The sequence below is a fragment of the Monopterus albus genome, unplaced genomic scaffold, assembly GCF_001952655.1.
Source record: "Monopterus albus unplaced genomic scaffold, M_albus_1.0 scaffold133.1, whole genome shotgun sequence".
Taxonomy (NCBI): domain Eukaryota; kingdom Metazoa; phylum Chordata; class Actinopteri; order Synbranchiformes; family Synbranchidae; genus Monopterus; species Monopterus albus.
Genome location: NW_018128013.1, coordinates 2,259,346 through 2,287,285, shown reverse-complemented (window position 1 = coordinate 2,287,285; position 27,940 = coordinate 2,259,346). Strand labels below are relative to the sequence as shown.

Here is a 27,940-nt window from a genome sequence, read left to right as displayed (position 1 = left end):
TAGCAGCAACCATGACAACCATAGGAGCATCAAGGAGGATGCCGAACATCTAGTAAGGCAGGTGGAGCCATAGGAGCACCTCTCTCTTCTCACTGGCCAAGGAGTCGCCATGGTCCTGGTGGTGATGTTCTTGGGCACCTAGGACCGGCATTTCTTCTGACAGTCACCTCCCACTGGCCTGAAAAACATGACACAAAAAAAGAGGTTGAAACACCCGTGTTACTGTATAAAGGAATTTTTCTAAATTGTAGTTTTGCAGTGATAGACATTGCTGTCCACACATTGTGATTACGGTCCAGAATTATGATAGCTGCGCAGGTGGCATTCATTAGGTTTACATCAGTCATAGCACTGTGGTAGTTTACCATTACAGTGACATTCTACTGATGCTACACAGCCTGTAGTTGATATTTAATTCTGAATTTTGCACCCAATTTTTGCATTGCAAAATTCTGATGGAGTTTAATAGTACTTTATTGTATACTTAGGCAGACATTACCATCTTTGATAGCCAGAGTGCAAATCTGAGTAAACCCTGCAAATCAAGGTTGGCACTGCTCCAGTCCAGAAAGTGGTCCTAATTCCATGTATTGCAGTTGCTTCCTATTGCTTTATACTGTAAGTGCCAGGAAGATGATGGGTCATTTCAGTGTCACTTCAATCACACTTTCACTAGTCAGAGACCCTGGGGTTAATTCGACAGAGCACTTACTGATGTAGTTGCACTTGGAAGCAGCATAGAGCGCTATATATCTGCACCAATGTGCAGTGATTACACTGCTTCAAAACCTGGCTAGAATGCACCTCTACTGTACTTTGCTTTCACATCTTTAATACCTCTCTGATGCATTTACACTTTGCCTTTTTGATATCCAACATCTATCCTATCTGCTCAAGATGCATAAATGGGCTAAACAGTATGTTAGTGAATTGCTTGTCATCATGTGTACAACTCGTGATTCCACGAGGAAGAAAAAAAAAATACTCGTGTTGTCCTACATTATTTGGTATCAGACTGGATTGTCAGACAAAGCAACTGCCCCTTGGGGTCTAGATCCTCAGGAGCCCCAAAGCCCTTAATGTATGTTGTTTGTGCAACAACTGATTTGTGGTAATTTGATCAACTGAAAATGTGTTTTGTAATATGAGCCACAAAGATAACTGTTCTCTATAACAGCTACAGTTTTTAATAATAGTATGCCTTTATGCTGCAGATATTAAAGAAAAAAACTATGTCATGTTTTGTGTTACAGTCTACCTTTATTCTGCACTCGCTGCCTCTCAAACTGCTCCATCTACTACACCCAGTGAGCTGCTACATTTTCCACAGTGCCTTTACATGACCGTCACACAATGAGCATCAACTATTGTACAGTACCTATCTGTGACTGAAATACATGGTACTGTAGGAGTAAATGTAACAATGTTTCACTTTCAGTGAACCGTTGCCATGAGCTGTGTGTCATGTCATAAACTGTGGTGTGCCACTCATTAATATCTGCCAGGTGAACTGTCATTGGTTGTCCAAACATGCACTCACACACAATTAGTTTTCCCCTTGGTGTGATAACTTGTATTTATGCAAATGAAAGCCAAATATAATGCAACCAATCTTGTGGTGCAGCAGTGGTGTGAGATGATATTTGTGTTGATGGCACATTATAACTGAGCTGTAACTGTGCATTATCTACTGTAAACCACAGGAGCAAAATGTTTGGCATCGTTACAGGAACAGGATTATTGTGGGGTATTTTTCAGATAATTATTATTTAAAATATTTTAAACACAAATTCCAGTTAAAAAGTTCATTTTCATTTGTGGATTAAAAATATAATTTTCAAACATTAAAAGGACAGATTTTTTAAAAATCTATCAAATGATATTGTCAAAACATTGTGACAATATAAAAGGCGTCACTGGCAGTGACGGACCGATAAAGAATTATCACCTGAATTATGTGCAAATCCCCATCTAATTGAGAGAACTTTATAGTGCACTTCAGCTCATTGTTTAGCTGTCCTACATGCAACTTCACTATTGTGTTGTTTTCAGCAAAAAAAAAACTATAAAACCCCAATATTATGTGCCTGCTCAGCACCATAGAGACAGTTAGAGAGTAGTTGGTAAATTCAGTGGAGCATTTAGCAGTTAAAGAAGCAGGCATTTCCCCCTGGAGACAATAAATACCAAAACCAGAGCTAAATAAGAGAGGAAATTCTAGATCCACATTTGCCAGCAGGTGGCCAGAAAGATACTGTATCTCCAAATCAGTCATCATGTTACTCCATAACTCCTGGTTGTGTAAATAAGCTGTGCCACCCCATGTCATTGTTGAGTTAATTATTTTCCATTGCCCCCCCACCCCCTAGTGACCTAAAACAACAACAAAAAGATATCACATGTAACAACTGTAACACTGTGACTGCATTATTATGTGAACAACATATTAGCAGAGCAGCAGCAGCTTCAGTGCTGCATCTCTAGACATCTTGTAGGTCACTGTAAGTGGTCAGAGCACAATACACAATCAAATATATACAATGGAGGAAAACAGACATGGAGCACAAAAATGCTTTGGGTTGCATTTATAGGCAAAGAGAGCTATTATGCAGCCTCTGGAGGCAGCTGGATTGATTAAAATAGGAGTGTATCTGTTCTGTCAGACAGACATGAGAGGGAAGACCGAAAAGCACAACTGAAAGATTTCTGTGTAAACACAATGGAAGGAACATTTAAATGAAACAGAAAACAATCCAGGAGAAGTCTGTGAACACCAGGCTAAAGCCATCCACAGTATTGATTGTGAAGAGGTCAGGAACACATTCATATCTCTGAACAGACACTGGGTTTACCCTCTCCCCCTACATACTGTTCACTAGCAGGGACCTGCCCTCACCTAGGGCAAATGAATGAACTATGAGGACACTGAATGCTTGTGTATTTTTGGTTGCTTGTGTGTTTGATGATTTTGGGGAAGGTTAAGGAGGTTTATGCTGTTTTGGGGCACTGGCAGACCCCCAAAACCTTCTAAGAGGTGGAACGGACTCAGTGAAGTGATTAACCTTGGCTTGAAAAGAGAAGACCGTTGTTATGCAGTGGAGACAGCTGGGAGGACGAAGGAGAGAATAGGCAGAGCTGAAATGGAGCGTCTCTCTGTGTCATCTGCTGACGTGGTGCTAGGGAAGCCCGCGAGGCTGTTCGGTGGGCCCAGAGGAGCCGTCAAATCAGAAGGTGGCCACCAAGTGAGGAAAAGTTTGCAGGTAGCTCGATGCCGAGTGAAATGGAGAAGGAGGAAGAGAAAACAAAACAGAACATGGAACAAAAAGAGGCAGCCAAGTGCCCAGAGAGTGAGAAATGAAGGAATGGAATGAAATGCAGAAAAGGAGCAGCAAGAGGCCGGTGGCAGGAGAATCATAGGGAAGAGGCTAGAGGAGTCGTCATGGACCTGAAGAAAGGCACAGCTCAGGTCAGGTCCTGCTCCCAAACTTCAGATAATTAGGTTATCTCCATCATGGCCACCTGCTATCTTGTGATTAAAATGTCACACTTTTGTGACAAATGAAGCACTGGAGCATTAGCTCAGGCAGAGCACTCGTGTCCTGCTTTTGTGACTGCAGCATACTTGACAATTACAGCTGTGCAATATGGCAATTCCTCATTGTTACGCTGATGATCTTCTAACTGTAAAACAAACTGCTATCAATAGTCACTTCCTTAACATACTGTAAGTGTCTCTGATTGAACTAAGCAAACTCAGTGTCCTGAGGAAGAATCCAGATATAATTCACAGATCTTGAGTGGATTAGTAAGAGGCCTTTTAGTTGGGACTACCTCATCATGCTCATATTATACAGGTTTTTGGATTGAGAAAAGTGTGACTCTTAGCTCCAAGGCAGTTGTTTCTGTTCATGGTAGCACAATGTACTCTACTGTACTGAACTTGTGATGAGTCAGAATCTTAGACTGCTGATATTCTCTGGTTTTCTTATGTCAACAAACCACCTGAATAGATCAGAACAACAGGACATTTATCCAACTGCAAGAAGTGGTTGACAGCTCGAAGAAAGGTAGCTAGTGGTAAATTTGTCAAACTAGTGTTTGCTTTAATTAAAAAACAAAACATCATTTATCCCTTTGATAATTACAATAATTACAGCCTTGAAATTTCCTTTGTCTCTGTGCTACAGGATGAAAGACCTTTAGGTTGCTGACAGCAGGAAAACTGGTATTTTCATTATCTTTTCTACAAAAATCTTTCTTTTGTTGAGTTTATCACTGGTGCAAATCTTTATAAATGACCCAGGAGTGCAACGTGCACTCCAAAAGCTGTGTTTGCACTAATGCAAAGTGCTTTTTGTTTAAGTTTTCTTTTCAACATTCTGTAGGTGGACATTTCTTAGGAGCAACTGTAAAATACACTTTTCATATTGACAGAAAATCTATTAATAATTCATGAATCGAATAAGAAAGCAAAACAAGCATTCTCACTGTCATCAAAGAGCTTTAAATGTGCAAAAATTGCCAAGTGGGCTTCATAAAATATGCCCTCTGACACTCAGAGAAAGACAAGTTACTGTAAAATGTCTTTATAATGTGGCAAAATGACATGGCCGTTAAAGAGAGGGCACAGGAATGTAACTTTTCAAAGTTTCTGAATGACTGAAAGTCACTTGGAGGAATGCCTGTGACACACTAGAAAATGTGCACCTCAAAGTGACATGTCTGTCTACTTTCTTGAGGCACTGTGAGTGAGATCAGTGGTGTTGACAGAACACACCAAACACATCAGCACAAACCACACTACACCTCAAGTATAAATTCTCAGCATATAACACCAAGCTCCTCCTCTGAACATTGCTTTTATTCAGTTTAAGTGCTGTGGGCATGCGCACACTGTATTAACACTTTTATTTTATGGTGGCACTTTACACACTCAGACACTTTACAGTAGAGGTTTGCTCTTCATATTACTGCTCAGGATGGCTGGGTGGACTCTTGAGGGACAAATCAGCATTTCTGCACAGATAAGTAAAGTAGCAGAGAAGATGCTTTAAGTGGACTGGGATCCTCAGTATTCCCTGTTTATCTTACAAATAAATTAGAGAATTAATTTCAGGTGGATACATGCAGGCTCAGACATGAAAAAACAATATTCAGAGTGCTGCATTTTTAATTTTTGTTCACTACTCAGAGATTGCAGCAGTTTGAAAAGGCAATTAGAAAGGTTGTCTGTTAAATGAATGAATGAATGAATTTATTTCAATCTGTATAACTAGAGTATACAATCAAATATTTGTCATAAGACATAAAAGCACAAGAAAACAAAGAAAACATTGATATGCATTATGACAGACTGAAAGAGCACCTAGCCTTCTTATTAAAAATGTTGGCATCAGTCATTACAAACAAATTGTTTGCACTTTAATATTGTATTTTATATTTGTTCATTAATTTAAATGTAAATATTTTAAGCTTGAGTAGTTAGGACAAAATAAAACAACATATAATAAACCGCCCTTCCCAGTATGAAACTGATTAACATGAACATGATGTCAGGCTGAATGAATGAATAGAAACCAGATAACCATTTGATCTAATTATCAGGGATAGTGATTATTTTTACAACCTGTCAGGAAAATGTAAATATGACCTGGATCTATTATTTTTCTCCTACTTCTGTAGTGAGTGTGAGTTGAGCAAAGTGTTTGACATTACCTTTTGACTTATTAGATGGCCTGTACATTAAAAATGCTTATAGATGCACATACCACTCTACATCATGGTGTACAAAACAATGCTACAAACTTAACTCAGAAAACAAAAAGTGCACTTGTAGAGCTGTTGTCTTCCCCGTTCCCGTCGCTGGAGATCAATGCAATCCAACCAACTAGCAAGCCATGAATCAGCTTGCAATGTTAGTTTTACAAGTCTTAATATAAGGTTTCACCAAATATATTTTACAGTCTGATCATATTAAAGCACAGCATGCCATCCGTTGTTAGTACAGTGATGTTTTATTATCAGTATGATGTATTTAAGAACCTCTGAGAGTGACTTAGAATAAATTAATAAAATGCTCCCCAAACAAACAACCAAAAAACCCCAAAGTTACAGAACCTGTGAGGTGCCATAGAGATAGATAGATAGATAGATCAAACCGTTTCCACTTGCTAATGTGAGCCAGCTCATGACAGCAGACATTGCAGCATTCTGACTGACTTTACCTGCTGTTAATAAAGCCTGTAACATGATTGATCGGGATATGTGCAGGTGTCATTATTTTACATGTGTTTAGTGACATTTACCTGTTAACAGCTGGCTGGAGCGCAGATCTCCAGCTCAGCAGCACCCTCCCATAGCAAAGACACTTAAATCAGGGTTGAACAATGAAAAGGAAAGATTGGACACTGAAGCCATAGAGGATGAATTCATGAAAGGAAAGTGACAAATGCTAAGGAGAGTCTGAAAGAGGAAAGCACTGATAAGATGGAAAATGAGACAGCAGAAAACTATAGGAGTAGAAGATGCACAGAGGAATGCTTGGACCAAAGACCTTGAGTGTGTGCTATATGTAATAATTTCACTTCTTTCAGTGTTTTCATTCTCTCTGTGTGTATCTTAGTAGAGCTTTCCCACCTCTGTACTCTGTTTTGCGTTTCTGTTTGCTTCCATCTCAAGTATTTCACCCTCTGTCACTCTTTTCACCACTCCATCTCATATCAATCCAACTGTTTAACACATTTTGTTAATTAAATACAGCATAAGTGAAAATCATCATTCTCTTTGTGCAATTTAGTAGTAGCACACACACACACACACATGCATATATGTAGTACATATGCAAATACAGTATGTGAGGCTGCACATATGAAACTGTGAGATTTGCCATTCAAATGAAATTCTGTAACTTCTTAAAACGCCACCTCCCATAGAATTAAGCGATCCCCACAACTGCCAAGCCTCCTCCCCACTGAGACTCCCCTACTAATTATAAAATGCATAAAACATGTCGCGAATGCCAGTGAGACAATAGTGGGAATTTTAGCCCTGACATTTAATGTTCCCCTTGCATTATTCACACACCCTTTTGCCTATTTACCCTTCTCTGTCCTCAGCCTGGTGGAATGGGAGGCAAGTTAAAAAGGCATGAACATCTCGAACCCTTATTGGAGAGTGGGAGGATGAGGGGAAGGAGGTGAGTGAGGTCTTCCAGGTGGAATGGAAAAATCGACCACATGTCCCGTTTAAATAACATCTCGGAGATGACAGTGGAGTCAAGGGGGAGCCGGGGCTTATGTTTATTGGATTTTCTACATCGCCTTCACTGGGCTTAGTGAGCAAGGAGTGAATTGTTGTACTGTGTTTTCACAAAAAGGGAGAAGCCAAGAAGGAAAGGAGGCAAAGCTAGGGGAAACAAGGGAGAGAAAACAAGGATAGACAGGCAGATTGACAGATAGGGGAATGTTAAACTGGCAAAAAAAAAAAAACTCTTAAAAAGATGCAGCTCGTTTCCTCCAGACGATACTCTCTAAATGTCCCACCCATCCACCGATTGACCAAGCCAGAGGCTGAGGTGAAAGCAGTTTGACCTTCTGACTCGTCTAAGTAATTTGCACTCCAGTTCAGAAGGCAGAGAATTATGTGGGGAAGCTGGTCTACTTTCTTTTTTCTTTTCTGAGTCAGACAAAATTACAGCTTTCATTTATCTCTGTGGCAGAGAACATGAACCTGCAGCAAAATTCATCAGCTCTCTATCTATGTAGTGCAATTACTGCAGCTGGGAATCTTTATTAAATCTGATGCACATGTGCTTCATGTCTGTTATGTCACGTTTTTCTACATATGTAGGTTTTGTGTGTTTTTCTGTGCGTGTGTGGATGTGCTGATGCTGCTGAGCACCTGGCTGGGCCTTTGGCAAACATTAGAGCAGGTGGGGGTCCATCAGCATTAGAGGCCAGCTGTATACCTCGACCCAAGCAGCTCAGTACTCACCTCAGCAGCATTAGCTGGCCAGATGCACACCTACTCCTACACTCCCATGCCCTGTAATACAGGCTCAGAGAAGAACGGAGAGCTGGCAGCAGGGAATGGAATGGGATGACAGTCAAAGAGACACAAATAGGGGGTTCAGAACGAGTGACAGAAGGAAAAACAGATGAAGCCAGAGGGGGAGACAAAAAAGAGAGGAGGGTGATGGCAGAGACAGAAAAGAGCACAAGTCTACATTTTGATGTGGGCTTGGTCTGGCATGTGAATAGCACATTGGCTCGATGGCAGCACCATTGATTAAAGGTTTGTTTTGGTGAAAATGACTGTAAATCAATACGGTGTTGTTCTGAGTGATCATCCTGTGATGAATCATTTCTTTCCTGATGGCAGTGGTCTCTTCCAGGATGACATGATGCCCCTTACCCACAGGGCACAAGGGGTCAGTGAATGGTTTGATGAGTATGAGTGACCTTCACAGTCACCACAGCTCAACTCACTGAACACCTATAGGGGATTTAAACAGCATCTCCACCACCATCATCAATGAATATCTTTTGAAAGAATGGTGTTCATCTCTCCAGTAGAATGGCTCAATTTGTAACTAGAGAACATGAATGTGAGTTTAGTTCACATGCAGGGTAGTGAACTGAATGGCAAAGGCTTCATTCACTCAATTTCCAATATTACTAATATTCTGTGAACTGAAGAAAGTCAAACTTGTGGAGTATTTTCTTTCTCCAAACAAAAGCCATGCTAATGTCAGTGACCAAAAGATTACATTTCCTGTGACCACTTCACAGTAATAACCATTCAGAAAAAACATTCTGAAAATTTTAGGATTTTAATGTGAAGGAGCAGCAACAGGAAATGTTCTGTTAGCATTAGCAGTTAACAGTCCAGCATTAAATTTTCACTAGAAGCCAGAAACTTGTCCATGTATCTATATTTATTAAGATTCAGAGACGAACATTACTGGACCTAGAAGAGTTGTGTTTGTGCCCTTGTTGGTTATCACTGCTGGCATTGTGTCGTGCCATTTGAACTGACTGCAAGCTAATGGGCCCGGTGTTTACCTAAAACCTGGAGGAGAAAATGAGCCACCTGACCTATAAGCTTGGCACACTTGCTTTTCTGATCCAGTGAGTTATAAAATAACATTACTGGACACTTGTTATAAAGCTGGGATAAATGAAGGATGAACTGAGTGTAAACTCCAGGAAAACAGGAAACGTGAGGTTTGTCTGATATGTTTCCTCCTCAAAAGAAAAAAGAATTGGATAATTTTACTGTCAGAATTGTCTGATGCAACTTTGCTCACTGCAGTCAAATATGTGCAAAGGATTTTTACAGCAAAATGGCAAGAACTGCATTTTTATATGCTTCTTTTCTTGGGTATGTTCTTTTAACCAGCAGTTAAAAGTTACTTTCTAAACTCATGAATGTAATATTATATGAGTGGCAATGACTGAAGGCTAGCGGTGGATGGACAGGAGGAGGATCTACTGAAAAAATGTTTTAGAATGCTCAGAACAGATTGTTTAAAAAATAGGGAAGAAATAAATGTGAACTTGTTCATTTTTTTGGGAGTGTGAACTTAGTTATAAATTTCAAATTGTGAACTATGAATGTGAACTAGTTCATTTTTATGTGTGTAAACTGAACTTTGAGCTAACCCTTGTAAAGTGTGAACTAGCACAACACAGGCTTTGCCACACTTTTGCTCACAGCTGCAGTGTAAACTTTCACCTTTCTATTTTTCATGAATTGTAATCATCTGTTCAGAAGGTAATATTTGCCATGTAATTTTGCCAGTCTTATTTTAAAAATTGTCAACTGTGAAATACCAATATGACTTCCAAGAAGTCATCAGCTGAATAAACAGAATAAAAAAGCTTATGCTCTGATATTTTTGCTCAAATGTCTCATAATTAAAACTACTGAAATCAGAAACATTAAGTGTCAGTGTGGAAAAATAATTTCACTATAAAAACTCTGAAATAAACTTGACAGGTTTGGATGAAATAGAAATCCACCTAGGACTTTCAAATTACTGAAGGCAAACAGAAACACACTAGACCTATTATAATGGCACTGATGGTTTCTTTACCACTGCAATATCAGATTAAGCATGTTTTTTTTTTTCTGGGTCTAGTGTAATGTTTCAAACAAACCCAAAATAGGAGAATGCTACAATTGCATTAGGAAAAGGCTGATCTTGTACCTGCCAATTGTTTCAAAAACTACAGACTCACTGGTTTGGTTTTATTTCTGCTTTGTGAGCAGTGCAAAAAAAAAAAAAAAAAGTGAAAGAACAATGGTTAATGACAAAAAGTGCTGCAGTTTAAAGTGTGTGGCCAGATTAATCAGCTCAGGAAAATAAAAAGAGGCATGATTGGGCATCTGATTAAAGCTACTCTACCTATTTTATTTTCAGTCACTAGAGACTCCAAACAAATTCACACCACAAGCAGTCCTAACCAGCCTTTGCCCCTCCCATCACGTCCTGTTTCCTAGTGAGAATGTATGCTCGGTTGCAACAAACTGTACAAAATGCAACCTCTCTAAACCTAGCATTACCTGACTAAAAAGTACATTTTGCGATTAGTAGAATGCTCTGGTTACTGCTAATGTGGCACAAAGCACTAACATTGCACAAAGCTTGAATTACTCCCAAATTAAAGTGATATTAATTCAATACAAAGGTAAATCCTGACCATGATAGGTTGCTAATGGTACCAAAACAAACACGTTAGCTTTAGATGCTCATGTATCCAGAAAGAACAATGCTATATCTCAATCAAATTGGGGTCCTTTGGCTGCTTTTAACCCTCTGCATCTCAAAAAGCCAAAGTGATGTTAACCCTGGTTTTTACATTTTCTTTTTTTGTGTGCAAATGAATGTGACCTCTTTGGCCTGGCAGCCACTGTTTTAGACTTTTAGCAGATGAGAGGTCCTTTGTGGCTGGCTAAAATGAGTACTCGCAGTTTGAAAATTGATTTGTATAACTTTCCCTAGGTGGCAGGAGAGGCTGAGTTATGGACTGTACTATGTTCAGATAAGATGAAATAACAAAAGAAGAGCTGTAGGCAGCAGAATGTCATGGAATCTTGGTAGTAGAGTGCAGAGTAGTACAGTGTCCTGTCTCATTTTCACTTGAAATATCTGTTAATGCACCTTTAAAAATAGAAAGGAGAAAGACGGAATCAGCTTTTTAAGAGATTCACAGCAGCTACAGGATGAGTGCCATTACATTGAGCCTAGTGTTTAGAACAAGCAGGTGGTAGGACTCACATCCCTCTCAGAAACACACGCACAATACACACACACACACACACACACACCAACAAGCACAGCTGGATTACGAATCAGCAGAGCCAGTGATAATTTGAGAGTACAGCATAATGCCAAAAATGTCTAGAAATGCACACTGATGGACTGGTTTTGAAAATAGAACCACTACAAATTATACACTATGCTGGCTGTGTGTGTGTGTGTGTGTGTGTGTGAGTGAGAGAGAGATTATTATGCTCCTGTGCAGTACATATTACATCAATGTGTGTTAATGTTTGTGAGTACATTCTCTGGCCAAACTCCAGCTAGACAAACAACCAACCATATGGTCAATTAAGGCTCATCAATGCCCCTGTTATCATCTTTACCAGCTGATAATTAGGAAAACAACAGCCTGTCAGCACAACACTCTGCTGAAAGTCATATTACCCCACCTCACTTTCCACACTGGTCAATGTCAGGAAATCAAAAGATGCTGTTTTATGTAACACCTGATTTAGTTTTAACACAAGTCACTGTCATTGATATCTCAAAACAGCAGATTATTTATTAAAACATACCATAACCTTTCATAATATGATGGGTTAACCAGGTGAAATCATAAAATAATACCAACAACTAATAATGTGTACAGCAGTTACTGTGTAGGACATTTTTGGAAGTATATGACTTTAGTAACATAAAAAGTAGGGACGCACCAGTACTGATACCAATGTCGGGTATCGGGTCCAGTACCACCCTCCCTTTGCCCTGTTATTCTTCATCACCTTCTGAGGATTCTCCCATCTGGCCTAGACATCTTAGTGGCACGAACTAAAAGAGTCATGTTGACTCACACATTGCACACTGCACCAGACCAATCTGGCGATAAGTGGACTACTGAAATGAGTCACTCATGGACAAGAGATGAGAACCTGGATCTGGGTCAAGTTTCAAAGCACAACATACACCATAACAACCTCCAAAACCTTTTCTAATGAATCAAGACTCAGAGCTACAGGGCCTACAGAAACACACCTTTTGATACAGTTATTAATTGTGTTCTATCTAGGGGTGGGAACATTTTTCATAAATTAGTACTAGCAGATTTTTTTTCATATGGTAGCCCACTACCCAGGATGTGAATTACAGTGTGCCCTGAGGGGCGCAGGGGCGATGACAACAGATGCTGCTGAGATTCTGTATAGTTGGAAAGATTCCAGGATCTTGGATTAATAAGTCATAAGCAAAAACACATATATGACACATTTTACAACCATAATAAGGTAGACAGACAAGCTGCATCCAAATTGTCATCAAAATTGGCTGTCTTCTACGCTGGAGACAATCCCTGCACACTTATCTAACAGCCAGCCGTACCCAAAGACCAGTTTGTGCAGCATGGAGGAGGCTTGGTTTGATGAAGCTTAAGTTGTAGCTTGTTGTTTACCTTACTATGGATGGAGGGAGATGTCATTTGTGAATATGTGAATATTTTTCTAACTTTGCTGCAGAGTGGAGGTCCACAGTCATTGAGAATCATAATTAGCCTACACATGGGCACACAAAGCATCATATGAGAGTAGCTTATGAGCCATTATAAATCAAACATAGGCTGCACATGTCCTGATCAGTGTCTTACAGGCATTTCTGAGAGCATGTAAAGTCAGTCCGTGCACTGCTGTCATGAGGTGGCTTTGATCCACTGCAGGGCTTTGTGACGTCGTAGTTATGTAATGCTTCTTCGGACAGTAAGGTGAACATATCTTTTAATTTATGGATGAAGTTACAAAATGTATCCACCCAGAAAATCAAGTACCATGAATGCAAAAAGGGTGTGTGTGTGTGCGCAGAGCAGTTGCCGGTAATTGGTTAAACGTCTGCATCTTCACACCTCAAACATTAACATTGCAAGCACCATCTGTAAACACACAGCTGATTGTGTGTGGGAGAGGGGAGCAGCCCCTCCCTACTCTAAACAGAGACCGAGAGAGAGAAAATACAGTGGAAAAACAAAGAAGGTCTGCGTCAAGCCTGGAGGCTGTGCTTGGTGATGGTTAAGGGAAGTACCGGGTATACCGCTCGTTAGGTTCCAATAGAGGAAATGCAGCATGTCATGTCTAGGGGGTCAAGGGTAAGTACTGAAGCGCATTGTAAGTAATTTCCAATTTCTGCAAAGAATAATTTAGTGTTATTCACTAGACATAATTCTTCTTTATATAGCCCCAAACGAGACTAGCACACCCTCTGTCTTTCCATCTCTGCTGCCCATTCTTTATTTCTTCTCTCCTTCCATCACAGCAGTTTTCTCTCTTTCTCATTAGCTCCCATCCCTCCTATTGTTTCCCATACTCCACTTCTCCTCCACTGCCTCCGTCTGCCCCCTCCCTTCTCCATTGCTCTGATAATTACTACAAAGTCAAGCAGCTCCAAAAGGCCCCTATATGTGTACTGCAACATCTCCTTTATTAGTTGCTACCTAGATTAATCCATTCCAAATAGGTCTACACAGAGTCCGCTGGGCCTCAGCTGATATTCTGCAAGCAGCAGCAGAAAGCATATTCAGCTAATTGAAATGGCTGGGGAGGATGGGAATGCAAATGACACCACACTGTATAGGCTTACCTGAGGCTGTGTGTGGGATACACAGGAAATCCACATACACTATGCCAGAAAACTACTGTGTATGAACAATCAGCTTCCTAAAGTCATGGTAATGAAGCAGAATGGTCACTCATGACACATCTGAGAAAACACTTAAGGCAGGGTCCTAGGGGAAATTGTCTGGGTTGAAAACTGCAAGGAAAACAAAAGCATAGGAGATGTTTGCAAATATTTCAGATACTCAAAACACATGAAAGTATACTATAATATGAATATCTAAAGGGTATATTAAGTCTTAATTTGAATCATTTATTAGAGCTATACTAATCAATTTTTTTTTATATTAACAAGGATTAAAAATGGGTTATTATGAGAGGGTCACCCATGACTTAGTTACCCTTTAGAGACCCTATTTCACTAGGTAATGTATTTATTTGGACACACTTATTAAGTCATCCAAAGCAACATAAGGTAATGTAGCTGTGACAGACACACAAAGATAGTGACACAGTAGCAAATATAATGCAGCATTTAGCAAGCTAAAGACACATATTTCTCATGTAAAACAGAAGAACGAACATTTCTCAGCTAAACAGAAACATATATTAACATCAGTTAAGTGTTGCTAAGTGTGTGCTAGCTAAATAAAAAACTTTGAAACCACATAAAGTAATAGTATGTCAATGCTGTGTTTTTAGCTTGTTTTACTGTCTTCGCATTACAAAATTTAAATAAATTAATACTTTAACATGTAAAATTTGTTATATTTTGCATATTTGGACAGGCAAATCAAAAATACTCCTTTTTGTTGTGTTTATTTTTATAGTAGCAAAGGTAAGCAAGCTAAGGTTTGCCAGCTACCTTGGGGTAAACTGAATAATGAGTCTTTAATATGCTATCTGCAAGAGGAGAAATTATACAGAAAAATTTAAATGTCATGACATATATGGTGGTGTCATAGCTACTAATTAGTGAATCACCGCAAGCTAATGCTAAATATAGTCAGTGTTGCCTGGTATCATACAACAGACAGTGAGCTCACAAACAGTGTTAACAAGTACTTAGTAGAAACATGTACAGCTGAGTAAAACCTTTCCATATACAAACAGTTGGATAATTGAGCAAGCACCAGGCCCCTTGTGGGCCAGCTGCTTACCAGTCTGGCCACATAGGGTAATATAATAGGGCAGCCATGCAATTAGTGCAGGCCCAAATATGGCCATAATGATCATTCCCAGTATTACACAGACAAAAGGGCTTTGACCAAAAACACTAACTAGCCAAAATGTCAGTGTGATAATGGCTGGACTGACACACATTATGCTGAACAAGATGATTTTTGACATACACAGTGTGGTAAATAAAAGCCACACTGTCAACCAAACACAACCATTAATGAGCTTATGGCAGCTTATGGCAGCTTTTGAGGATGCTGAGCTGTTTGCTTAAGTGATTGTAGGCAGTTCCACTGGTACAGAGGAGCGTCTTAGAAAAATGTAAATAAATACATTTTAACTAAGTACCACAGCAGTATAGCTTTGGAACAGTATTAGAGTCAAGAGGTTAGCTTTTCATCCATAGATATATTTGCTGAATGATTCTGTGCAGTTATTTATGTGCTGGCAATGTTATTATGCTGGCAACAGATAATGTCTAATGTCTAGTGTCTAATGTCTAGTATGTCAGCTTGAAGGTGGATTTGAGGTTGATTGATTTTGGAGGTGTTTCAAATTCCTATTAATATACTTCCCCTTTCGTTATTTAAGCATCAACTCTAGTAATATTTTAACTGCCTCTAATGCAGTGACCACATGGTTGACTGGCAGCCTCCATTAATCAGCTGTGTCAGTTCTGCCATCTGCCAATACTGCCAAGTGGAAAATAACAGCCATTAATAAGTAGAATTAGCCATAGCCAAAGGCCCATCACTTTTTAAAGGAAATCCATAGAAAAAGAAGCAGGTCGTCATTTACCGCTGGATAGTGTCATTTAAAGCTGTCAGATGCTTCCAGATAGTCTGGCAGGCATAAAGGACAAGTCAAAGCTACTTTGTTCCACAAATGCACACATTCTGGTCTTTGAAAATAGAATAAAGTCCCTCTGGCAGTCATTTATGCAATAAATGATGATCTTCATAAGCAATTGCTGTGCTTTGTTGTAGTATTTTTCAGGCCAGCCAAAACAAAGGGCTACCAAAGCACTATTCATCAACAAATCCATTTAGCTATTAGTACAATCATTACCAATGTTACAATTATTGGGACTATTACAACAGTTAGCAGCATATCTTGGTTCATGTCATGACAATAGTCGAAAAAAGCAAAACAAAAAAACTGTTGGCTGTTAATTGAGCTGTCTTCAGCACTTACATCCTATCAAAACATTGCCAATGAGGCCATATGCGGGCTAATGGGACACCAAGGTGTTAGAATGGGCCCAGTGACATGGTGTTGAATGCTCCCACTTGCCAAATTGCACTGATCCAAGACATACACTAACATGGAAAGAGAGGTAGGCTTGTTGTACTGTATTTCCAAACACATATTGTACCAGTGCTCGATCACTTCAGCTAAATTGTAATAGAAAGCAGTCATTTTGGGCACCAGACTCTGGATACATTCACTCAGTACTTGATGTGAATAAGAATGAGATGCTAATTAAGAGAGATTTTTATGGTTCAAGGAAATGTGCCTTTTACTCAGTAAGTTGGGGTTCAGTGAATTTATGTTTTTACAGAATGAATGGAACCTAGAAAGACCCACCCTAAGAGAGACATAGTCTATTCAGTTGTGGAATTTAAGTATGTTTACTTAGGATACACTTAGATAGATACAAGCTTAAGGTACTCATACCTTTTCCTGAGAATTTCCATTCTGAGATATTTCCACTGCACTACATTTAAAAGGGAAATATTGCAGTTTTTTTGTTATAATTTGTTATTGGTAAGTTTAACATACTAAATCTATAATCTGTAACATGTGAATTACACTTAAGACTATCCACATGATAAACTATGTATAGTGTAGTAAGAATTAGTTTTGCTGCAACCAGCTACAAACATATACGTTAAAAAATACTTGTTGTGCTGATGATGTAATATTTTTTTCAGGACATTTGTTTTCCTGTGGAGTATTTTTTATAATGGGTTACTGCAACTTTTACTTTAATGAAATATCTGAATACTTTGTTAAACACTGAGTATATAAAATATTTCATGTTTTTTTATTCATCTTTTTGTTTATTAGTATTATTTACTGCTACATACAGGAGTCTTTTTTCTTACTATGTGCATATGTAGTTGTATGGTCATGTCTGACTAAACTGAAAACTGGTGTCATTACATGTACATTTATTATTTTAATCATTTTTTTTACCAGGTTTTTGTTCATAATTATCTTGCCATCTGACATTTTAAATGCTATACTGTGTAATGTGAAATAGCTTTTATGTTCTGCTGAATCAAAAGTGTATTATGAGCCAATCTTTTTTAAGTGAGCTTGACTTTATGGTGTCAGTCACATTTATGCTAACAAGGGCCATCCCTTTCATGGCGTTTCACAAGATAAGTAATGGCTGCCCAGAAGTCATTCATCTTCAGTAAGTTGTGAGCAGGCAAATGGAGAGCCACGGGCTGTCTGGCAGGTACAAAGGTAAGATGGTTTGTTCTAAAACGGTCATGTTTATGCTTGCCCACACAGCTGCTCAGCCAGAGTTTCTTTCATAGGTCTTGCTTGACATGACAATCACAGAGAAAATTAATAACACATAATAACAATCTTTAGCTGTCTTTTCATTAAATTATATAAGATAATTGTTCTTTTACTTATGGCAAAGAGCTGAAGAGCACTGCAGAGCAAGCATAAGATGTAGGTGAGTCGAATCAAAACTTTATTCATGTAACCTTATTGAGCAATTAAAAGTGTTTAAATGTGTACTTGTTATACAACATTACATCAATTCAGAGACTGGAACAGAGACAAGTTTAGAATGAAAAGAAGACTGATGGATGATTCGGCTAAACCCCATATTATATTCAGTGACAATGTTAACAAAATAACTGGTTTCAACAGTCTCGGTATATAGCAACTATTCTATAGCTAAATAAGAACTTTGAATGGAGGTTTGTGACAGGACCAAATTATGGTACAATGTGGACTGGAACTTCCATGTTTGAGTGTTGGCACACTGTCTCACTGCTCGCTAACTGATAAGGCTCCATAAGCAATAACCACCTCATTAAATATTGGTTAGGATTTTCTGAGGAGTGCAAAGTGGATTATGCTCTAAAGAGTATTTCCGGTGCTGACAGCATCAACACTGCACCGGCATCACAATACTTGCACAAAACTGGGGTTTAAAAGATTTAACAAAGTTTTGGTGGGAAGGAATTTATTCAGTCTCAAGTAGAAATGGCACTATCTTAAATAAGACTTTAAAAACTGTATAAAAAATAATTTATTGCTCCTTGTAACTGGCACAAGTGGTAACTTTTGCTAAAACTGCTAACATTAGCAAAATGTCAGTATCCTCCTCTCTTGCAGTGCAGCGCTGGTATTATAGAGCATTTTCACATTAGGTACGACTGTTTCGTACTGTGCCTGAGCATGATTGCTCCCCCCCACCCCTCTCGCTCGCAGGTGTGCTTTCATATTAATATCATTGCTCTGTGCCCCAATACATGAGCATGTACACAGCCCGATACAGTAGGTGGCAATATTTACGTCCTTGGTTTGCAGTCCGCCAAGAAGAAAAAGGAAGAAGAAGCAACCACTTGTGTCGTCAACTGGGCGACATTTGTTTCTGTTCCACATGTATGTAAGTACTGACAAATAATTCCATAAATCTCAGAGTTTTTGTGTGTAGTGTCCAGTTGTCTTTGTATGTTTTCGTTGGCTCAAATTTTAAGCAAGAATCTTACTTCTTCGTTACTCCACAGAGATCATTCACAGCCATGTTTGTTTCTGTTTTAATCAACAGAGCTGAATCGTTATGACATCACATGTCAGCCCACGTCCTTGTTTGAGCACGGTTGCGTTCACATCCCCCATGGACTGTGTTCGAGTACACATGAATCATGCTTGAGTTCTACCCCCCACACACATATAGCAGACAAATGGTTTAGAGAAGTGAGGCTTATAACTTTAATCCCTAATAATAAAATGTGTGAATGTGTAAGTGTCTGTAATAAAATGTGCTATCAAAACAATTTTCCACATTAAAGTTACATCTGGATTTTCTGTTCGTTCACTGACCTCTTAAAAAAGCGCTCACAGTGATCCCGATTTAACCCCATAAATAAACACACATATAGACTTTTTCAGTTCATATTAGTGAATCACTGTGTAAGTGAATGTACAGACAGGATCAGTCTGGCTGTGCTGTCACACACCTCCAATAAACTATCAACTTTTTAGATAATCTTTTAGATCATTGTGACGGCATTTCTCACGATTGTCAGAAGTTTTACAAACTAGTCATTCTATTAGTGGAGAGAATAATTTGCAGGCTAATCGCTAATGAAAATAATCAGTAATTGCACTTGGATACTAAATAGTTCAGCAGAGCTACACTTCAACCAGCTACAACAGTCAGGCCCTGTTTTTACATCAATGTGTGAGTAACATTAATGTAATCATATAACATATAACAGTATAACAGTCACAGGGGACATTTTTGCCCATTGAGAAGGAAAGTGTTTGTTCTACCAAAAAACCTTCTGTCTTCATTCTTCTGAGGGCTGCTGTAGCTGATAGTAATAATAGTAACTGTGTAATATTGTATACAGTAACACTGTGAGATCCTGATATTTTCTGAGGTGGTTATGGTACTGTGAACATCTCAAACTGCTGCAACCCTACATTAAATGATAGAAATATAAAGCTAGTTAGGCCTGCGGTGGTCAGTTACTGCTATCATTAGAAAATTGCTGCTCAGTAAAGTGGTTTTACAAATGGTCAACTGCAGTTTATTCACTGGTAAGACTGCATGAGCCCACAGAGAGACCACACATATTGATTATCATCTTTATCCATCTTTGTCATGAAATCATAACATAGGAATAATCCTGGCTTTGTCTTTAGTCAGTGTCTCCTATATCAGATACTGTAGTTTCTAGGCCCAGAAAGCATCTTACACACTCCTACAAAGCATGTTGAACCTGACCAGTCACTGGTGTTTTCATTAAATTTGTGTGAACAAAAATTCATATTTGCTTTGTTATAGTTTAATGTGGCCAGACAAAGCTGCTCTTTTCATTGCACTGCTATGGATCAGACACAGTTGTACATCTCCTAGTTCTTTTATTATTAGCAAAAAAGGTTTGATTTGGAATCTCAATACATCTTTTTGTTCCATTCTCTCAAAAAAAATCTTTTATATCTGAGGGCTTTTCATAAACAGTGTACTGCTGCATAATCCAGAGGTCCTATAACTTTATTCTGTTCTGGACCAAAATAAAAAATGGAATCCCTTCCCCTGGGTCCCATGCAATCTCATTATTCATTGCTACTAGTGTCCAGCAGAGGCAGGGCTGTGAAATATTGTAGGTCCCAGCACATAGTTTAAGAAAGAATAGGACATTACTGAGTGAATGTGTGGGCAGCATGTACTATTTGTTTCAGTTCTGTGTGGGCTGAGCCAGTCACCAGGGGCAAACATTGTGCTATTGCTCCATTACCACAGGGGGACGAAATGGCAGAGCAGGCATGTTATGAGTATGACCCAGTCAGCACAGAAATATGTTCCTCATTGTAACCGTATTGCTTCGTGTGCTGATGCTTAATAAAGGTCAATTGCAGGCCCATAGGATCATGCCTCCAGCAGGCAGCACATTTTGACGTGTGTCACTCATACTTTATCTTGAGCAACTCAGCTGTAATACAAATCAGCTGGTGTTAGCATGATGGGCCCACATAAAAAATTACAACCTTGTACTGGCTTCAAAGAAAATCATCTGCAGGAATTTCACAGGGGAGATTGTGATTCTATTTAAACCTTATTAAAATCATGCTAATTGAATCTAGTCAGCCATGAGCTTTAGATTTTGAATCTCTGAGATTAGTATATTTGTGAATCAATAAAGGAAGCAACTCAAGGGCTTTGACAGGGTGGATAAATCTGTAGAAGATTCATCAATTTGCCCCCAAATCCCCCATATGCCCCCACCACCCTTTTCTCTTCTCATCTTTTTTCCAAAAGAGAGACACACTCTTGGCCTGCAGTTAAAGAGAAGGTTTGATTGAAGGCTTATTTCCCCATTCAACATCATCAACAGCAATCTACCATTTCAGTAGCACATTAGCAGCTTTTAGTCAGTCTCCTGAAATGCATTTAAGAAGCCCCCTAATCTGTAATAGATGTGCTACTATTTCCTAGGGTTCACTGGGACTGAAACACCTGACACTCACACACAATCATGTCCTACTCTAGTTGTGAGTTGGGATGCACCGATACCATGTTTTTTTTTTCCAGACCGAGTACATGTACTTGCATTTGAGTACTCACTAATATCAAGTACCAATACAAGTACTAACTAGTAATAATGCAATGTTTCTACGGTAAAAAATATAATTTCTTTCACCTGCACAATATTGCAAAAATCAGGAGCATCCTGTCTCAAAGTGATGCTGAAAAACTGGTCCATGCATTTGTTACTTCCAGGCTGGACTACTGTAACTCTTTACTATCAGGATGTCCCAATAATTCCCTAAAAAGCCTCCAGTTAATCCAAAATGCGGCAGCCAGAGTACTGACAGGAACTAGCAAGAGAGATCATATCTCTCCCATATTAGCTTCTCCCCACTGGCTCCCTGTAAAATTCAGAATAGAATTTAAAATCCTTCTCCTAACATACAAAGCCCTTAATAACAAGGCTCCATCATATCTTAAAGACATCATAGAGCCTTATCATCCTAACAGAGCACTTCACTCTCAGAGTGCAGGTTTACTTGTGGTTCCTAGAGTCCACAGAAGCAGAATAGGAGGCAGAGCCTTTAGCTATCAAGCATCTCTCCTATGGAACCAACTCCCAGTCTCAGTTCAGGAGGCAGACACCCTCTCTCTATGCTTCTATATGCCACCATTACACATCACTAACTTTGTGTCTCCTCTCTCCCGTAGTGTGTCCTCTCTCTCTCCTTGGACCTTTCTACAAATATCCCTGTACCTTTCTGCAGCTCTATGTTCCTGATGAGCAGTCACCAGCCACATCAACTTGACCAGTGTTTGATTGTTTGTTGTGTCTTGTTGCTTTTCTTCTTTTGTCTCTCCTCTATCCACTCACCCCAACCCGTCGAGGCAGAAGGCCGCCCACCAAGAGCCGGGGTCTGTCGGAGGTTTCTTCCGTTAAAGGGAGTTTTTCCTCCCCACTGTCGCCAAGTGCTTGCTCAAGAGGGATTTGTTGGGTTTTCCCTCTGTAATAATAGTGATAACAGTAAGGTCTAGACCTTACTTTGTAAAGTGTCCTGAGATGACTTTTGTTGTGATTTAGCACTATACAAATAAAATTTGATTTGATAATTACCATAAATGTCCAGTGGCTTTAGAGAGATTTTTTTTTACTTTCATGAGATTTACTTTTTGATTGTGACTAAATAAAATATAACAGAAGATTGTGCTTGTTACCTTAGAACATTTTGTGATAACAAACACAGCACTGCTACCATTCCAGGAACAAGGGGGCTGCTCTTACTGGGAACTGGCTGCTGTCTATGGTCTCATCCTGTCCTCTCTGCTGGACACACAGCTGCTCTGCTGTAGAGGAGCTGCTGGTCTCAGCCTCTACGTTCATAAGGATTCATTTCATACACAGAGCTCATTAGACTTCACAGTTAGCTACCGAAAATTAGTGTTTTCATCTCGTTCACAACATTGTAGCCTACTACACAACATACTGTAATGCAGTGGTTTTAAACCTTTTGTAGGAGTGCAGTCCTCTGTTAGGAGGAAATGATTTCATGACGCTGCCTAGAACATCAAAGTTTAGGAGCACATAATATCAAACTTGGCACTATGTTTAACAAGGGTGCAGCTCTTACTTGGAACTGGCTGCTGTCTATGGTCTCATCCTGTCCTCTCTGCTGGACACACAGCTGCTCTGCTGTAGAGGAGCTGCTGGTCTCAGCCTCTACGTTCCTAAGGATTCATTTCATACACAGAGCTCATTAGACTTCACAGTTAGCTACCGAAAATTAGTGTTTTCATCTCGTTCACAACATTTCACTACAGTCAGCAGAACAAGCACCATGTGGGTTTAGTGGGCGAACGGGACCAGGCATTTTGACCGCAGGGAAAGTGAAGGTGAAAACATAACCTTTCTGTAAGTTGTTGCATATATCCAGTTTTGACATCTCTGTGAAATGCAACCTAGTGCCTGTGTGAGACAGGGAGAGAGGGCCTGTCCCAGGCACACAAGAGAACAAAGAATCAGAGCTCACAGTTGCCTTTATTTCTGTTGACATCATTTATCAACCGGAACCGCTACTTGCTCTTACCCTAATTGTTACCTTAATCAAAGCCATCACTAAACTTACACTCTGTCATTTTTATAAAATTCAACAAATAATTCATGGGGGCCAGCCTCCAGACCCTCCAAGTGACTCCTGGTTCCCACAAAGCAGTTTGCTGCCATCCCCACAAGTACATATATATATAAAAGACCACACAGACACACACACACACACACAAGGACTTTATCTTCCACTGCATCATAGATTGAGAGCTATTTCTTAATTATCTTTCCCCTCCCATAGAAAGCCATTTACTTTGCAATAAAGTCTGAAGAGGTCTTGTGATTGCTTCACTAGTCCACAGTGGTAAATCTTCATTTTGCTAAGCAGAACCTTCAGCGCTACCATAATAAAAATGACTCATCAAGCATCTGTACTGTATTTAAAAGCCCCCACAACTAGTGTTGTCACTTTAATCTTTCTGGTCTCCATTATCATAACCCTGATTAGGTCAAGTGAAACACTAAAATATCAGCCAAATGTTTCCTAGCAGCTACAGCAAAAGTAATAGCTACATGTGTTAGGTCAATCTTAGCAATAAAAGAGATGACAGGCATATGTAAATCCATGGTCAAATATTATTATTTGACCTGGTGTTCCACTACAGGCTTGAGTTGTTCCAAAGTTTATTACCAGTGAGTGGCACATAGAAACAGGGAGCACTATCTTTTCAGTGATCGTCACCTTGAGGATAATCTACAGTAAACCATTACACAGCACTGTTCTGTTCTTCAAGCATGATTAAATTAAGCTTGGGATCTTTTTTGGCCTTAATAAGGCATCACACTGACAACAAAGCACCAGTGAGACCCCAGTTATCAGTGGAAGAGAAACATGCAAACCTGACAAGTATATATATATATATGTATATGTATGTAACAAATGCATGATTAAAAAGCGGATTAGCTGCCATCAAACACAGCATGACCAAACAGTTTTTGATTTAGTCTGACAACTACAGCTCACAGAACTCATGTTATCCCTCAGATAGCAGCCTGTTCCATCAGGAGATGTGATAATATTCAAACATCTCCTACAGCTACTGCATAAAAGGAGGCATATATTGTGGGGCTTCTTTGTTGACACTTGAATTATTAGACACTACCCACGGTGTCTTACAACACCAACACATTTTCTTTTTAAATAAATTCTTATTTATAATAAAACATTTTAAATACTCTTCAATCCTGAAAGTCAGTCAGAGAACCAGTCAATGTTGCTGATAAATGTTCTTTTTTTCAGTAGCATGCTATGAGTTTTAATTTCAGCTTCTCCTTCTTGGTGAACATGTGAATGCTTTTGGAAGGTCTGCTCCATTACAGTGACCGTCTTCAATTAGTACAAATCTCCTGAGCACCAAAACAGCAACTATACACACAGCACAAAACATACTTTACAGTATACAATATTCCTACTCTAAATGATGCTTAAATTACAATATTTATGAACATTGTTAAAATATCTAATGAGGTTATTTTTATATTGTGTATTTTTTATATAATACTGTATGTATTACCAAAGTGGGTATACCAAAGCCGATAGTCTGTTATATACTGTTTACTGTGATTAAAGTTGTAAGACGTGGGCTGTACGCATGTAAGCTACTAAGTGAAATGTCTACTATAAAAGAGTGTACACATATATGACTAAGAAACAAACCACATCCCTTAAGAGTTCCCTGCTTTCTGTGAGAGAAGGACCAATTAAAGGTGAGCTGTGTTACTCTGTGAGCATTATCAGCATGTGAGAACCATGTATTACAACACTTGGTTGAGACTGCATCTTGTATAAATTCAGTGTCTGCATCCTGAATGGACGACTATAATGCACTCTTTAATGGCGGTGCTCTTTAACTACCAGCATACATCTGTTTAATTGATTTTCACTTCCCTAATCTCTGCACTGCATATAGTGAACTCTTTAGGAGATCACCTTTACACCAGCCAAGTCAGACAGGTTAGTATGAAGTGAAAGCACCATATTACACCGATCATCCATATTATTATGACCACTGACAGGATAAGTGAATAGCATTGATTATCTTGTTACAATGAGTCTGGGGGGTCTGCTGTACAATGTTCAGGCATAACATTATCACCACTGACAGGAGAAGTGAATAAAACTGATTATATCATTACTGTGGCTGTGGCTCAGGGAGTAGAGCAGAAGTGTCCTTGGGCAAGACACTGAACCCCAAGTTTCTCTGGTTGACCAGGACAGTGCCCTGCAGGGACGGCGCTGCCATAGGTGTGTGTGTGTGTGTGTGTGTGTGTGTGTGTGAGTTGGCACTACAGATGGCTGCCTCAGTTCTGTACTGGAGACAAAGTCCTTGCGTGTAATATACTTGGCCAATGAAAGTGATTATCATTACCATCAGTACAATGGCACCTGTTAGTCTGTGGAGTATATTAGGCAGCAGGTGAACATTCAGTCCTTGAAATTGATGTTTTGAAAGCAGGAAAAACAAAGATCTGAGTGACTTTGACAAGGGCCAAACTGTGATGGTGAGATGACTGGGTCAGAGCATCTCCCACACTGCAGGTCTTGGTGGATGTTCTTGGTCTGTAGTGGTTAGTACCTACCAACAGTGTCTAAGGAAGGACAAATGGTGAACTGGAGACAGGGTCATGGACGACCAAGACTCACTGATAATGAGGTCAACCTACTATAGATTAAACCTTTAAATTTCATTCATCCTTGTCAAAAGATTCCATTTGGTTAAAATCTTTGTTAAACTGGGTGAAAATTAGAAATACTGTACTTTGGTTTCTATGAAGATGAACATTCAGCAGCTATAGTGGTCATATCACACCTAGAGTGGGGAGGCTGTTGATCTGATCTGAGTTTTCACTCCTTTAACATATTTCTATCACTAAATGATAGACACATCTGTACTCATTCAGACAGAGTAACTATGGAAGTAAACAGATTCACAGATGATGCACAGTGAGCTGCAGAGTGACACGGGTATCAACAAACTGCCTCATTGACTTCTGTGTAGGCAGGTGATCATAATGTTATAGCTGATCGGTGTATATAGAAAACATAAAATTTGTTATGTTTACCATTTACTTAAGTAATGTGTCCTTCACTTGTGATGCATTAAGATCCAGTGAATCATTCGTTTCAAAGCCAAGCCAGCAGAAAACTCTATCTATTCTTAAGTGTTATGTGAATGTTAAACTATTTCAATACCACTGAATGTTGAGATAACAAGATCTTTCCAAACAGCCTTGCCTGTCAACATTATTTCTCCCCTATATTTTCACCATTCATGTGCACCAGACTGTTACTGCTTTGGACCATATCATGGACATTTTAATGTGATGGCACCCAAGAGTCATGAAGGTGTTCTTTTCCGTGATTACAGGCATGACAATGAGGTCAGACATTAGAAAGATTATAGTGTCACCAAAGAACTAAGAAGTTCAAGAAACATCTTTGCACTCACACCTGTGCATAGGCAAAGCTTTCAGAGCAGGATATCACACAGTGAGGCTGCAGCTACAAGCAGTATAATGGATGTTAAAATTACTTTGAAATAAAACTCAACAAATTCACACACTTGTTACTAATTTTCACTCACACATGCACCTATGATGTAGAGTGCATTCTTTCAACCTCTCTTCATGACTCTCATTTATGAAATTTAGATGGAGCAAGGTGGGAGGACGGGTGGGTGAGGGAGAAAAGTTAACAAGAGGGATCAACAGAAATGCATCTGCTGACATGTCTGCAAATGACCTCAACCACTGTTTTTCAACAACGTACTCAAAGGCCAGCACCCATTGACTTCCTACTTGTATTTAGGAAAGTGTACAGTATACACATGTCTACGTGTGTGTGTATTTATAATTGATGTGGCCCGTCCTTTGAGAGTTCCCCTCCACTTCTCAAACAATTAGTTTAATGGAGCATTACTCCAGCATCTGGGTTAGCAAAGTCAATACATCGACATCCCACAGACATAAATGTGTCAGTGCAGCCACTCATACAGCCATGGAAACTGTGCTACGCACAAAGTGCTTCTGGTTAAGCAGATTCCACTGTTAGATGTGACGTCAGGGAGTTTGGAAGTTTGAATGAAAGATGCATATCCCACAAACAAGAATCTTCAGAGTGAGATGTTTATGAAGCAACACATGTGAATGATCTACACAGAGGACACAACTGCTACATTACATGTACTTATTGCCTTCCAAACAAGGTGCACATGACATCTATATATAAAAACTAAACAATTCTTTTGCATTTATGAGCCTGAATTTGGATGTGTTGTTGTGTTATTAATCTCTCCCATTTGTTAAACTAAAAATACAAGTGTACTGTATATTGTCATTAATTTTAGATTTTTCTTCATAAATAAACTCAAATTTGACTTCCAGATACAAACTATCAAACTGGTAATGGCCAACCAACTGGACATAGTAGTGGTGGACAAACAGAAGAAGGCCGTAGTGATAGATGTAGCAATCCCAAGTGATAGCAACATCAGGAAGAAGGAACATGAGAAATACCAAGGGCTGAAAGAAGAGCTAGAAAAGATGTGGAAGGTGAAGGCAAAAGTGGT

The 27,940-nt window shown here is 39.2% G+C and overlaps 1 protein-coding gene across 1 annotated transcript in view; it reads right to left on the bottom strand.

The window, feature by feature from the left end:
• brinp2 (bone morphogenetic protein/retinoic acid inducible neural-specific 2) overlaps positions 1 to 27,940 on the bottom strand; it is a 257,146-nt gene that overhangs the window by 155,655 nt on the left and 73,551 nt on the right. Inside the window, exon 2 of the mRNA XM_020613359.1 lies at positions 1 to 178. Within this exon, the coding sequence (XP_020469015.1) occupies positions 1 to 111 (111 nt within the window). The 5' untranslated portion in view covers positions 112 to 178. The remainder of the gene's footprint in view (positions 179 to 27,940) is intronic.